This window comes from Lissotriton helveticus, chromosome 4_1 (assembly GCF_964261635.1).
Source record: "Lissotriton helveticus chromosome 4_1, aLisHel1.1, whole genome shotgun sequence".
NCBI classification, from domain to species: domain Eukaryota; kingdom Metazoa; phylum Chordata; class Amphibia; order Caudata; family Salamandridae; genus Lissotriton; species Lissotriton helveticus.
Window position 1 is genome coordinate 76,811,751 of NC_136063.1, and position 13,225 is coordinate 76,824,975.

A 13,225-nucleotide genomic window follows, 5' to 3' on the forward strand; every position below is an offset into this window, starting at 1 on the left:
TTGTGACACATAGCTTACTAATCGTCCAAAATTTAGAATAGGTATTCTACTGTATTGTAAAGTAATCCGCATCCCTTGAGAGATGTTTCTAAGATTTTCTAATTTGACTTCCACTTGTAATCTTTATAAATTGTGCTTCTTTTACATAATTTGTAAAATGCTTTTAAGATATATTTTTATCGAAATAAAGCTTTGATGATGATGATAAAGGTTTTACCTTTTCTGCATTAACCAAAATTTATGTTCTGCCAAAATGTAGGAATCCTAAAATAGATTGTAAACCTTTCAGAGTCTTTTGAGGGTGGAGCAGCACACATTTTCCTAAAAATTGTCTATTAGGCTTTTCCCTTTACTTAAGAGCTCGTTTACCAAAAACAGGACACTGGGGTGGGCAATTTTCTATTTCATGAAATTGAATTTGTAACCCAAAGTGGCAAACCCCAAAATGATGTTCACCCTGCTCAAGGGCTCCAATAACTCAATGTCCATCAGATAAATGTCATCTACATAGGACAATGCCGCCTCATCACAGTTTTGAATTAACTCTAATACTCTTGCTGAGAATAACCCAGGGCTGTTCTTGTACCCTTAGGGCAGTCTACAGAATTTGCCATTAGTGCCCAAGGCTGAAAATGCTGTCAAATATATGCCTTCAGACGCTATATTTGGCAGAAAAATCAATTTAAGAGATATCAAGTGTTGTTTTGTCTTTCTTCTGCACCATGTTATTCATCAATGCGGCACAGTGTGCATTTTGTACTGCCAAGTTTCCTCGGCCTGCTTCTGGAAACTAAAAACCTTGCAGAGATTCCTGAATCTCCTCCCTTTGGACTGCAGGAAGACTGTGGTCCACGCTATGGTTACGTCGAAGCTTGATTAAGCAAATAGCCTGTACCTGATTCTTCCAGCGTACCTGACCCACAGGCTGCAGGTTATTCAGGATGCTGCGGCCACTCATTAGAAATGTGCCGTTGCATCACTGCATCTCTCCCATCTGCGGAGCCTACACTGGCTGTAGGTCAAAAGGAGGATAGAGTTTAAGGCACTGACCATCGCCTACAGAGCATCCAGGGATAAGGGACCTGAGGCAGAGACTCCAGAAATATCACCAGACCAGGGCCCTGAGATCCAATCTCCAGCAACGTCTTAGGAGCCCCACTTTGCTAAAGCCAGGATCGGTGGTTGAGCTTTCTCAGTGAGAACTGCATCTCTGTGGAACACCATGCCTGACCACCTTCGTAAGGCAGAGACAGAACAACTATTTCGGAAATCCTTGAAGACCTGGTTGTTTGCCTGCTCGTAGCCCTCTCTCTCTCTCTTTTCTTCCTCTACTGGATCTGTTGCTAGTGCCGGGATACCTCCGTTGGAGTTAGCTGTGTGCTCTAAAAGTGTCCCATTCATTCATTCAATAGTTGGCCTGCTCTCTCTGTGGCAGAGTGTGTACTCACAGAGTGCGCCATATAATTATGGCAGAAGAGCTTTTCTAAAAGGTTGGCGTGTTCTGCTCGCAGTTCTTCTAATCTCTGCGCATGCCTCGCGTTTGTCCCTGCTGTTGCTTCGTGTCACTGTAACTGCTTCTCTATGATGTTAAGCGAGTTTGTCAGTTGCTTCCTAATATTCCAGGTGGCTCCCAAGCAGTGACCTTTCGCGGTCACTTTGAAAGGATCCCTTTCCAACAGCGCGTCGCCTGCTGTACCTTTGTTCATCTCAAAGTATTCTAGGATTGCCGTCCCTAGTGAGGATCTGAATGTCTGATCCTCCAGCGCTGCTGATTAAAGCCACCATGTGGGAATTGGGGGACGGCCTACATCCCAGGTGAGTTGTAATATTTGAGGGTTATGATTAGAGTGTATGTGTCCTAAATACTCTATCTTCTTGATGAGCGGGGTAAGGACATGCAATTCCAACATACGGTGTAGCCTAACATGCAGCCTGTGTACAGCCGAATAGAACGAGTGTCCGAGAGGGTCGGAGATAGTGCCTGAGAGAGTGAGTGTATGTGAGAGTCTGTGAGAGAATGTCTGTGAGAGAGTGTCTGTGAGAGTGTCTGTGAAAGTGTGTTGGAGAGTGTCTGTGGGAGAGTGTCTGTGGGAGAGTGTCTGTGGGAGAGTGTCTGTGAGAGAGTGTCTGTGAGAGAGTGTCTGTGAGGGAGTGTCTGCGAGGGAGTGTCTGCGAGGGAGTGTCTGCGAGGGAGTGTCTGTGAGAGAGTGTGAGTCTGATAATCTGTGAGAGTCTGAGAATCTGTGAGAGTGTCTGTGAGAGTCTGTGAGAGAGCGTCTGTAAGAGTGTGAGAGTGTCTGTGAGAGTGTCTGTGAGAGTGTCTGTGAGAGTGTCTGTTGGAGTGTGTCTGTGAGAGAGTGTCTGAGTCTGTGAGAGTGTCTGTGAGAGTCTATGAGTCTGTGAGTCTGTGTGAGAGTGTCTGTGAGAGTGTGAGAGTGTCTGTGAGAGTGTCTGTGCGAGAGTGTCTGTTAGAGAGTGTCTGTTAGAGAGTGTCTGTTAGAGAGTGTCTGTGAGAGCGTCTGTGGGAGACATTACACACTGACGACATTGTAGTAATGCAAACTGTGGGGGGACAGGATGGACTCCACACATAAGGTATGAGAGGCTGCAGAAATGCAACTGCACTGTGAAGTGAAAGAGAAAAGTGTGGAAGTGATGAGCAGGGACACAACTAGTGCCTGGTGGAAACTCAACTAGGTATGAAAGGAGCGAGATCTACAGAGATTTGCAAAAGACTAAGACAAAAAAAGATAAAACATGAGATAGCAAGGGGTTGTGTATGTGACAGGTCTGAACATAGCCAAGGATAGCTAATTGTGAAAATCTTCAAGAGGTTAGAAAAGATGGGGTTAAAAACTAAAAGGGTCACAGTCCATTGAAAGTATAGGTTGAGGCTAGTCGAACAAAGTGAAAGGAATGAAAGGGAGCGGGAAGACAAGCATTTTTACGACTTATAGAAGTAAAAGAGTCAGGGCCATCTATGTATGGTCTCTGGCAAACTGAATGCAAATGTTTCAATAAAAAAAGTTTTTAAAAAAAAAGTAATGCGCTAGTCTGTTTAAATAACATTGACCCACTAGACGCAAAGGCAGTAAAGCCCTAAATTGAGTGGTGACGTGCAGCTGCGGGAGCTTCATTGAGCGTTCCTGCAGGCTAATTGTTAATTGGGCCCAGCTGAGAAGTAAACAGGGTGCATGTTGAAGGGGATAGTGATTGGGGTGTCGCGATAATTCTGCTAGGCTGGACGGTGATGTGCACCCGCGGGAGCTTCATTGGGAATCATACACAGCTAAGCTCGGTCAGCCGGGAAGCGCTGGAAGGGGGGCAGATGGCGGCTGCGTGCGTGCACACTCGCCTGAACGCAAGCGCTAGGCCACCAAAAGCATGCTGTGGTAGCACTTTGAAAATCCTAATACTAAATGTCTCGGAGTAGCGCATGCGCTGGCTCAGTGAAATCTAAAAAGCAGAGGGATAGGAGAGACCTCCTGACAGCGCAGGTACAAGAATTAGAGTGCATCCACCAACGAACTGAGGCCCGAGGGTTTTGCGCCAGCTGAAGGCCTCACGTGTCTAGTTGTCAGCACTAGACTTGGATCGAGTGGAGTATGCCGCACTGAGGCTGCACCACACTTTCTACACTTGTGGAGACAGGAGTGGGAGACTGCTAGCTAATAGACTCCGGATGCAGAGATAGGCTGCGGGTGTAGTTGCAATATATGAACCGACTGGGGAGGTAGAGGAGTCCGATCATCAGATTGCAGGGACCTTTCGCCAATATTACAAAGGGCTTTGCGAGGCGCAGGATCTCCCGACAGTGGCACCAGCTAAGTATTTGCAAGGGAAAGCAACAGCGAAATTAACACCAGACCAAGCGGATAATATTGAATCCCCCATACAATTAGCAGAGGTAATTATCACTATAACAGAAAATGCTAAAATCCCCAGGGCCAGGTGGGTTTACAGCCCTTTTTTGTAAATCCTTTTGCCATATACTGGCCCCAAACCCCACCAGAGTGTATAATGCTGTCGGGTCTACAGCGCAGATTCCCTAAACCATGCTATCAGTGGTGTTGATTCCCAAGCCTGGTATGGGTAAGAGACACTGTGCCTCTTATACGCAAATCTCTCTGCTTAATGTAGATCTTAAATTATTTACAAGCGTGCTGGCTGCCAGATTGTCCCCCCTCCTTCCTGGCCTAATAGATCCAGACCAGGTAGGATTCGTCCCCGGCTGTCAATGCGCTGGTAACACTAAGAGATTACTCCATATCACGGATAAAGCACAGAGGTTTGAGACAGAGCATATGCTACTATCGATCGACGCTGAGAAATCGTTCGATAGGGTCCATTGGCCCTATCTAAAAGCAACCCTGTGACATTTTGGGATCCCCAACAGATTCATCTGATGGGTCTTTAGTGGCTATACCAATCCTATAGCTTCAGTTAGAGTGAACGGATATACCTCCTCTCCCTTCCCAATACAATGAGGGACTAGACAGGGTTGTCCCTTTTCCCCTATCCTTTTTGCCCTATATATGGAGCCTATGGCTCAAAGTGTGCGTGATAATGCTCAAATTACAGGGGTTTGTTTGGGAGAGACAGGCACACCCTAAGTTTGTATGCAGATGTCATAGCATCTCTGGAGGTCCCCGAGGTATCACTCCCTGCCTTTTTGGCTGAGTTGGAGGAATTTTTTCAAGCTGCAGGGTTTAAAATTAATATTCAGAAATCCCAAGCTCTTAGCCTATACCTTAAGCATCCAAGCTAGCAGACCTACAAGCAGCATACCCTATCCAATGTGCACCAGAGGCAATTTCCTACCTGGGGACACAATTGGCCACTTCCCCGCAACAAATGGTATCATTGAATTACAAAGCCCTGCTCAAGAAAATACGAACCTCTTTTAGCCATTGGAAATCATATACCCTATCCTGGCTGGGCCGAATAGCGACGATCAAGATGACAATCTTACCCCAAATTCTATTTGTTTTCCAGACCTTGCCGTTAGATCCCCCTCTGGGTACAATACTTACCTTAAAAGAATTAGAGCACTTTATTTGGGCCGACAAAAACCCCGCCTATGCCGAGATCTCAGTTGTAGACCCCCAGGGGAGGGGGGGTCCTCAGGATTCCGAATCTTCAAAATTATTATTGGGCAGTGCAGATCAGGCCCTTGGTGGAATGGTCCCAGTTTGAATCTGAAATGCACTGGCTGTTCATGGATAGGGCCCTAGCCAAAACACCCCTGTAGAACATCCCCTTCCTCCCGAAACGTCACCGTCCCAGGAATTTCTACCTTCACGGGTCACGCAGACAGATCTGGGGGCTTGGGATAAAGTGGCTGAGAGAAAGATGTTAACGACGTTCCCAACTCCACTGACGCCTATAGCAGAAAATTTCGATTTTACTCCGGGTTAGATACAAAAATTTCCACTGGTGGTCACAAGAGGATAGTCAATCCATTGGGCACTTCTTTGAAGAATCTGGTCCCCTGACATTCCAGGATTTTCGTCAACGCGTACACCTGCGTAGAAACCGAGAGATTTAGGTATCAACAAATCTGGCATTGGGTGATGCAACCCAAGATACGTCCTCAAGCACAACGCCATCTGATGTCATTTGAGAAGTGGCTTCTGTCCAAGTCATCCGATTATCGCCTTATCACAGAACTATATAACCACTTAAGGGCCCCTCACCCAACCATCAAATCCCCTAGCCAGAGACCGATGGGAAACTAAACTTGGTGGTGAACTCACATTGCGCGAGTGGGAAAACATATACTATAGAGCTAGGCACACAGCTAGAAACATAACAGTTATAGAAACAGCCTAAAAAATAACTACCTATTGTCACCTCACACCAATCAGATAACATTGTGGAAACCCTGCACTGGACCTTTTATGTTGGAGGGTGTGGGGCTCAGGTAACCTTGACACATATACTGTGGGACTGCCCAAAATTATATGAATATTGGACACAGGTCCTGAATGATATAGATAAGTTCTGTGACATACAACTTCCCCGCTTTCCGTGCTATGTTGTGCTGGGCCTACCTAATGATCTTATGTTTCCGCTTAAATCTCGGAAAGGCAGACAGATAGGCCTTGAACTAGGTGCCACTCCACACAATATTTTGGCATTGTATGGGACAGATAGACTTCCAACCCATACAGTCTGGCTGCATCGCGTATGGCCTATCATGGGCATGGAGCGGATATTCTACTCTTTGGCTAACTAGGGGACTTCTTTTTCTGAACTTTGGAAGCCATTTATAGAGATGCTCTCAACTGAATTTAAGGAACTCACATGCCCCAAGTATTCACGAATACTAAGACTTAGGAAACCAATGCAGGAGGAACATTAATAGATTGCAATGGTGATCTTTATGAGAAAGGGCCGGAGCTAGGAGTGAGGGGACTGGAGAATGGAGGGGGGAAGGGAGTAGGGAAGGGGGTAATTGGGGTGGATTCTTCAAAAAGGGGCTGGGTGGGCCAGGGGTACGGTTAATCAAGTTTTTTTTTCTTCATGGTTCATTTATGTACCGAACATAAAATTCAAAAAAGATACTACAAACCTAAAAAGCTTATACAAGCTCCCACATTAGGGATTCCATGTTGTGTTAAATGTGCATAGACTGCTGGTAAGCATTTGTATGTTATAGCAGTAGGTTGCGCTATAATTAGTTACAAATAGATTCCAAGTGTAACACACATTGGGTTGTAACCTTTTAATAGTCAAGCTTGAAAAACCAACATAACTAGTTGATTCCTATACACTGGAGGATTAATCCCTAACACCACGGATTTCTCTGATAAAAGGTGTGAGAGAATTGTGGACAAGCACAAGCACGACTCAAAGTTCCCGCAAATAAGTACCTGACCAAAACATTGGTGGTGACATGTTGCATGGATTCGGCTCAGGAACTGAACTATGCTAGGAACCACAGAACATCAGCAAGTAGGGACTGAGAAACCATACCACCTCAGTATCTGTGAGCCTGAAACCGACTACCTCAGTATCTATGAGCCTGAGCCCGACTATCTACAGTGCCTTACTTAACCCCCTACCCTTTCCAGAGAAATAAGTGAGTTGGCACCCAAGAACACAACACTCTTGCCTCCCTCAGGAATTGCGATAACAGGATCCATTCTTTTACTCTCTCGCTCATACTTGTCAACAATCAGATAAACAAGAGACACAAAGGAAGTTTATAATATTTATTAAAACTATTGTGCTCAAAGATGTAGTATGTGCACCACAATTAGACAACAAATGCATACCCAAAAATATCATTAGCATGGTTAACAAACCATATACCATAAAAAGCCCAGTAATGTTATAAGACTGCTTAGCCGAATAACCCCCCTTCTACTGAAGCTAAATGATTATATATATTATAGATCTCTGGGATTTGTGGAGGACCCCGTATATAAGCATACATACGTGGATGTTTGACATCTCAGCTGACGCAGCACTCTTGCTTTAGGACCTTGACTCAGTGTGTGTTTTTTTTTAGAACCCCCTGACCTTAGTTATATGACAAGATATGTGTGCTCACAAAGAGAAGCTGCAGTCGCATGTTATGTCTAAATGATAGTCCCTGACCAGAGAGAATAACAAGGGGCATTGTTGTTTGACCATTTTTTGTTTGTTCAGACTAAATCACAGGAAAAGAATAAAATACGAAAACAAGTGTAGTTTCTGTGCAAAAATACAATGTGGCAAAGGCAAGCATGTTATGTAGCAACATGTGTAAAATTAAACTTCCCTTTAACGTTAACAGTTAGGTTAACATTGTTAAAACGACAATGGGCAATGCAGGAAACACGCAACAGTGGTGTTCCCTTTCAAGCCTTTCTTCTCGGCTCAAACCCCTACTGGCCACCCTGCCAAAAGATAGCACCTCTTACTCTGGGCAGGTTGTTTGCTCCTCTTCCTGAGAGTTGTTCTCACATCTTCCCAAGAGGGCAGCAGGCTGTCTGAAGGACAACAGTTGTGTGCAACCAAAGACGTTTACTGGAATGTTTTTGGGCAACTTTCTAAAATTGCCATTTACAAAATAGTTACATTAAACTCAACGTGGGCATCTAGCTGGATTTAATGCAGTGATTCTTTTGAAACCTTAAAGTTTCACCTTAGTAACTCCATTTGGAAGTTAGCAATACTGAGTTAGTTGCGAGTGTGTAACTCCTCACTAACCAATGGGGCTACTAGTCTTAATACAGTGAAAACGACAATGGAGGTTTGCTGTCAAGACATGTAAAAAATAACGGATATCCTTTTCTTTAATATAATGCACCCTTCCTTTGAGGCTCGTTAGACCTACCTTAGGTGTGACTTACAAGTATTAAATAGGAAGGGTTAGGCTTTGCCACAGATGGAAATGGCACAGTCGAGTTAGCAGATTTAAAGCTGCTATGCCAGCCTGCATTGGCATGTGTGGGAGAGATGTTACACCTTATCACACATTAGGGACCAATGTATTAGTAAACTTATACGAATTGGAGATAAGCCAATCAAACATACACTTTTGAGGATCAGAGTAATGCACCGAGGCCTGGGATGCAGGGACCACAGGCACTACAGTCATTACACAGCACTAACTACAGCAACAGTGGGGCAAAAGTATACAGGGAGCCTGCAAAAAGAGTCTCTCTCACACTTAACTACATAATTTAGCTTGCTCTTGGCTTTTTACAGTATAGCATTTCACATACTCAAAATAAAAATAAATATTTTTAAAAATAACCAATGATAATAAACACCTTATTTCATGTTACGGATCTCCATACGCAATGATGTTTTTTCATGAGAATTATTCACAGGTCAGTCACATTACACTGAGGATATAACATGGAATTTTGTCACAATAAGACATTTTTGAATCTTGCTTTGTTGTTGCAAATAGGGTTGTATTGCACATTTATTTTCACAGGTGAGTGTCTACATGTGTGCATATGAATTTATGATACAGGTAGTATTTTTTAAGGACAAACTGTTGTCATTGCAAAGGGACAAACATTTATGATTGCGAGGGAATCTTAGTGAGTGAATACAGACTTTAAAAAAGCTCTTGATCTGACACCATGGCAATAGTGATCTTTACTTTAATACTTTCGACAATTACGCACACATTTATATTTACCAGTCTCGTACCCCAGTGGACGGCAAGGTGGCAATGTTTATTATATGAAGAAATTGTCAAATAATAGAATACGTAAGGTGAAAGAGAGGACTCTTATTGTATTTTGACTCCAACTTCTGGATTTGCTCTTGTATCCATTCTATCTCCCAAATGCTGATATTTTTCAAGTCCCCTTGCTTCACTAGTATTCCACATTTAAGGCTATGAGTTTTCTACAATGAAAGGATTCTAAGATTATTTTACAATATCTGCATTCTTGTGAAGCTTTTCTCATGTTTGCCACAGAGAATTGCCTTTATTGAGGGCATCTGAGTGAAGTTTCTCCTAGATTCGGAACAAAGAAAAGGTTCCGCTCATTAGTATGGATTCTCTGACAGGGATTTCTTATCAGTAACGCTTTCCCTACATTCTGTGCATGGATTCGGTTTCTCACTAGTGTGGGTTATTTGATGTCTTAAGAGAGCTTTCTTCCTAGTGAAGCCTCTCCCACATTCAGTACACCAATGCGGTTTCTCACCAGTATGGATTCTCTGATGCTTCAACAGCGTAGCCTTCTCAGTAAAGCTTTTCCCACATTCTGTACACTGATAGGGTTTTTCACCAGTGTGGATTCTCTGATGTTTCAACAAAGTGCTTTGCGCAGAAAAGCTTTTCTGGCATTCTGTGCAATGATAGGGTTTCTCACCAGTATGGATTCTCTGATGGGTGAACAGCGTACTATTATGAGTAAAGCTTTTGAAGCATTCTGTACACTGATAGGGTTTTTCACCAGTGTGGATTCTCTGATGGTTCAACAAAGTGCTTTGCACAGAAAAGCTTTTCCCGCATTCTGTGCAATGATACGGTTTCTCACCAGTATGGATTCTCTGATGGTTGAACAGCGTACTATTATCACTAAAGCTTTTGTAGCATTCTGTACACTGATAGGGTTTCTCCCCAGTGTGGATTCTCTGATGGTTCAACAATGTGCTCTTCTCAGTAAAGCTTTTCCCACATTCTGTACACTGATAGGGTTTTTCACCAGTATGGATTCTCTGATGATTCAAAAAACTGCTCTTCTCAATAAAGCTTTTCTTGCATTCTGTACACTGATGGGGTTTCTCACCGATATGGATTCTATGATGCCTCAACAACGTACCCTTCTGAGTAAAGCTTTTCCCGCATTCAGCACAGTGATAGGGTTTCTCACCAGAATGGATTCTCTCATGCCTCAACAATATGCTCTTCTCAGTAAAGCTTTTCCTACATTCTGTACACTGATATGGATTTTCTGATGTCTCAACAACGCATCCTTCCGCGTAAAGCTTTTCACTCATTCTGGACACTGATAGGGTTTCTCCCCAGTGTAGATTCTGTGATGTTTCAACAAATTGTTTCTCATAGTAAAGCTTTTCCTGCATGCTGTGCAATGATAGGGTTTCTCACCAGTATGGATACTCTGTTGCCTCAACAGCGGACCTTCAAAGTGAATCTTTTTCCAAATTCCGTGCAGTGGAAGGGTTTCTCTCCAGTATGGAATCTTTTGTGTTTCAACAAACTATATGTCTTAATGAAGATTTTCTGACATTCTGTACACTGATAGGGTTTCTCCCCATTATGAAGTATCTGACGTACCAACAGTTTGCTATTTGCAGCAAAGCATTTCTCATTCGGCATACTGATAGGATTTATCAGCGGAATGGAATGTCTGATGCATCATCAGTGTGCCGTTCTCACTGAAGCATTTCCTAAATTCTGTACAGTGATAACGTTTCTAACCAGTATGGTACTCCGATGAATGTACTGTATGCTAATCCAAGTGAAGATTTTCTCACATTTGGTACAGTAATAGGGTTCCTCACCAGTATACATTATCTTATTCTCCACCAGTGTGCCCTTATCAGTGAATCTTTTCCCACTTTCTGTTCAGTAACATGGTTTCTAACCAGTATGAGCTATATGACAACAATGATTTCTTCTCAGCAAAGTTTTTCTCACATTTATTACACTGAAAAGGTTTGCCATGAGCACGGATTATGTGTTGCTTTACAAGTGTGTCATTCTAAATGTAGCTAATCCCACATTTTAGACAATTATAGCGCTAACCACCTGTGTGGACTCTCTGGTTTCTCAACAGCTTCTTTGGTTCGGTGGAGATCTTCCCACATTCCGTAAACTGGCATGACCTATCCTTTGAAGGAACTATTTGATGTCTGTGCAGCGAAGAACTTTCAGTGTGGGTTTACCCACATTCCATTTTTCAGCATAATTTTCTGCCCACTAAGCATTCTATGATATTTCAACAGAAATGTTCTGGGGTCACGCTTTTCTCACACTCCTTACACTGGTATGACCTATCCTCAGGATATTCAGATTAACTGCTCTAATTTCGCATTACAATTACAATTGTGGTAGTGCTGAGTGAACCAAAGATTTTCACACTCGGTATACTTAAAGAGATGATCTCTGGTGTGCATCCTTTAAAACTGTCCATAAAGATGAGCTCTGTATGAGCTTTTTCACACACTAGGTCGGTGTTTCTTCTCTGAAGGTATATATCATAGGTTGTGTATCCTTGTCCAACCTCCAGCCCAGGGTCTTCTCAGACTCTTCACACTGATACGTTGGTCATCTGGTGCTGGGGTGCTGCACGTCTCTTCATCAGGTTGTTCGATTCTGTGAAAGAGAAACAAATCTGTGAGAATGGGAATGAAATCAAAGGGACTATAACAGACAGAGAAACTGGATGAGGAAGGAGTGATTTTGAAGAGAAAGGCAGAGAAGGAGGGAGGAGAAACAAGCATTTGCAATGCAATAGGTCTCGCATTTGCGAGATTTTGAGCTATTGGCATTTTATGTATGTTTAAAAAACCTGCAGTGATAAAAGGCATTGTCATTTACAATACCAATAGGTCAAATTTTTAAAAATGCGAGACCTATTGCATTGCAAATGCTTTTTATAATTATCCTAATAGATATAAATATACTGCATTCACACTTTGTAGTAATTCCTTAGTCAAGCTCACTGGTTTCAGGTGATATGTAAAAAAGTTTCAATGTGTTCCTTAAGAGGTCTGATAACCTTTTGTATACATGTAAAGCATCCCTCTAGGGGCAGCTTCCGTCTCTTTCCGTGTCCGCAGTTTGTGCACCTCTAGCAGCTTGATGTGCAGAGAGCCGTTGCACCCTCCTTTACTTTCCATCTAGAGAAGTTTGATATCTCTTGTTATGGTGGCCACCAAGATGTTCATTTCGTTGTCCAGACAGGCAGGATCGCTGTTCACAACTGGCTTGCATTTGATGACAGAGAGCATATTTATAAGCCCCTATCACCACCATAACTTCACTTTCAGTGATGTTGTGATGGCGAAGGGGGCCTCACCTTATTTACAAGGCAGTGTTAAGCCACTTTACGTTGCTTAACACTGCCTTGTAAATAAGGCCCCCTCTCACGTTGTATTTAGCCTGAAAGGGGTGGGCAAGCGGTGTTGCGGTGGGCTTTCCACCGCAACACCAATTGATTTTGACGCTGCCTCCTATTTTCAAGGGCAGTATAAATAGGAGGCTGCACCAGAATTAAGACCAGGGAAATCCTGGTCTTAAACAGACGCAAACAGAAGAAATGCTTAATTTCTCCTTGTTTTTAAAGTTTCCATGTGTGCTGCCTTGTGCAGCACATATGGAAACAGCAAATGCCTATGATTGTTTATGTGCAGGAAGGTGCCCCTTAATGCACATAAACAATCATTTTTCTTTTTAAATGCAGTTTTGCAACTTTTATGTAGAAGTTAGAAAACTGCATTTAAAGATTGTTTATGTGCAAAAAGGGGGACCGTCCTGCACATAAACAATCTTACCCTCAACACAGGCACCCTTGCACTATGGTGCAAGGATCCTACGTTGGCGCTAGGCAGCTAAATTTAGCACCTGCACAGGGGGAAATGCAGGGCTGCACCATATTCTAGGAAATATGGTGCCCCCTGCGTTTCTAAAGTGATGAAGCGCGTAGTTGGCCTTCTTGGCTTAATGACACGCTTCACCACTTAACTTGTAAATATGCCCCCATGTCTTAAATATGGTGGAGCTTGAAGGGGCAACCTG

At 43.2% G+C, this 13,225-nt stretch overlaps 1 protein-coding gene across 2 annotated transcripts in view; it reads right to left on the reverse strand.

Moving 5' to 3' along the window:
- Positions 1-8,891: 8,891 nt before the first annotated feature.
- The window catches only part of LOC144828352 (uncharacterized), a 31,999-nt gene continuing 27,665 nt past the window's right edge, over positions 8,892-13,225 (reverse strand). For both annotated transcript variants that reach the window (XM_078686470.1, XM_078686469.1), the window contains exon 2: positions 8,892-11,800. In XM_078686470.1, coding sequence (XP_078542596.1) covers positions 9,502-10,545 — 1,044 coding nt within the window. In that variant the 5' untranslated portion in view covers positions 10,546-11,800 and the 3' untranslated portion in view covers positions 8,892-9,501. The remainder of the gene's footprint in view (positions 11,801-13,225) is intronic.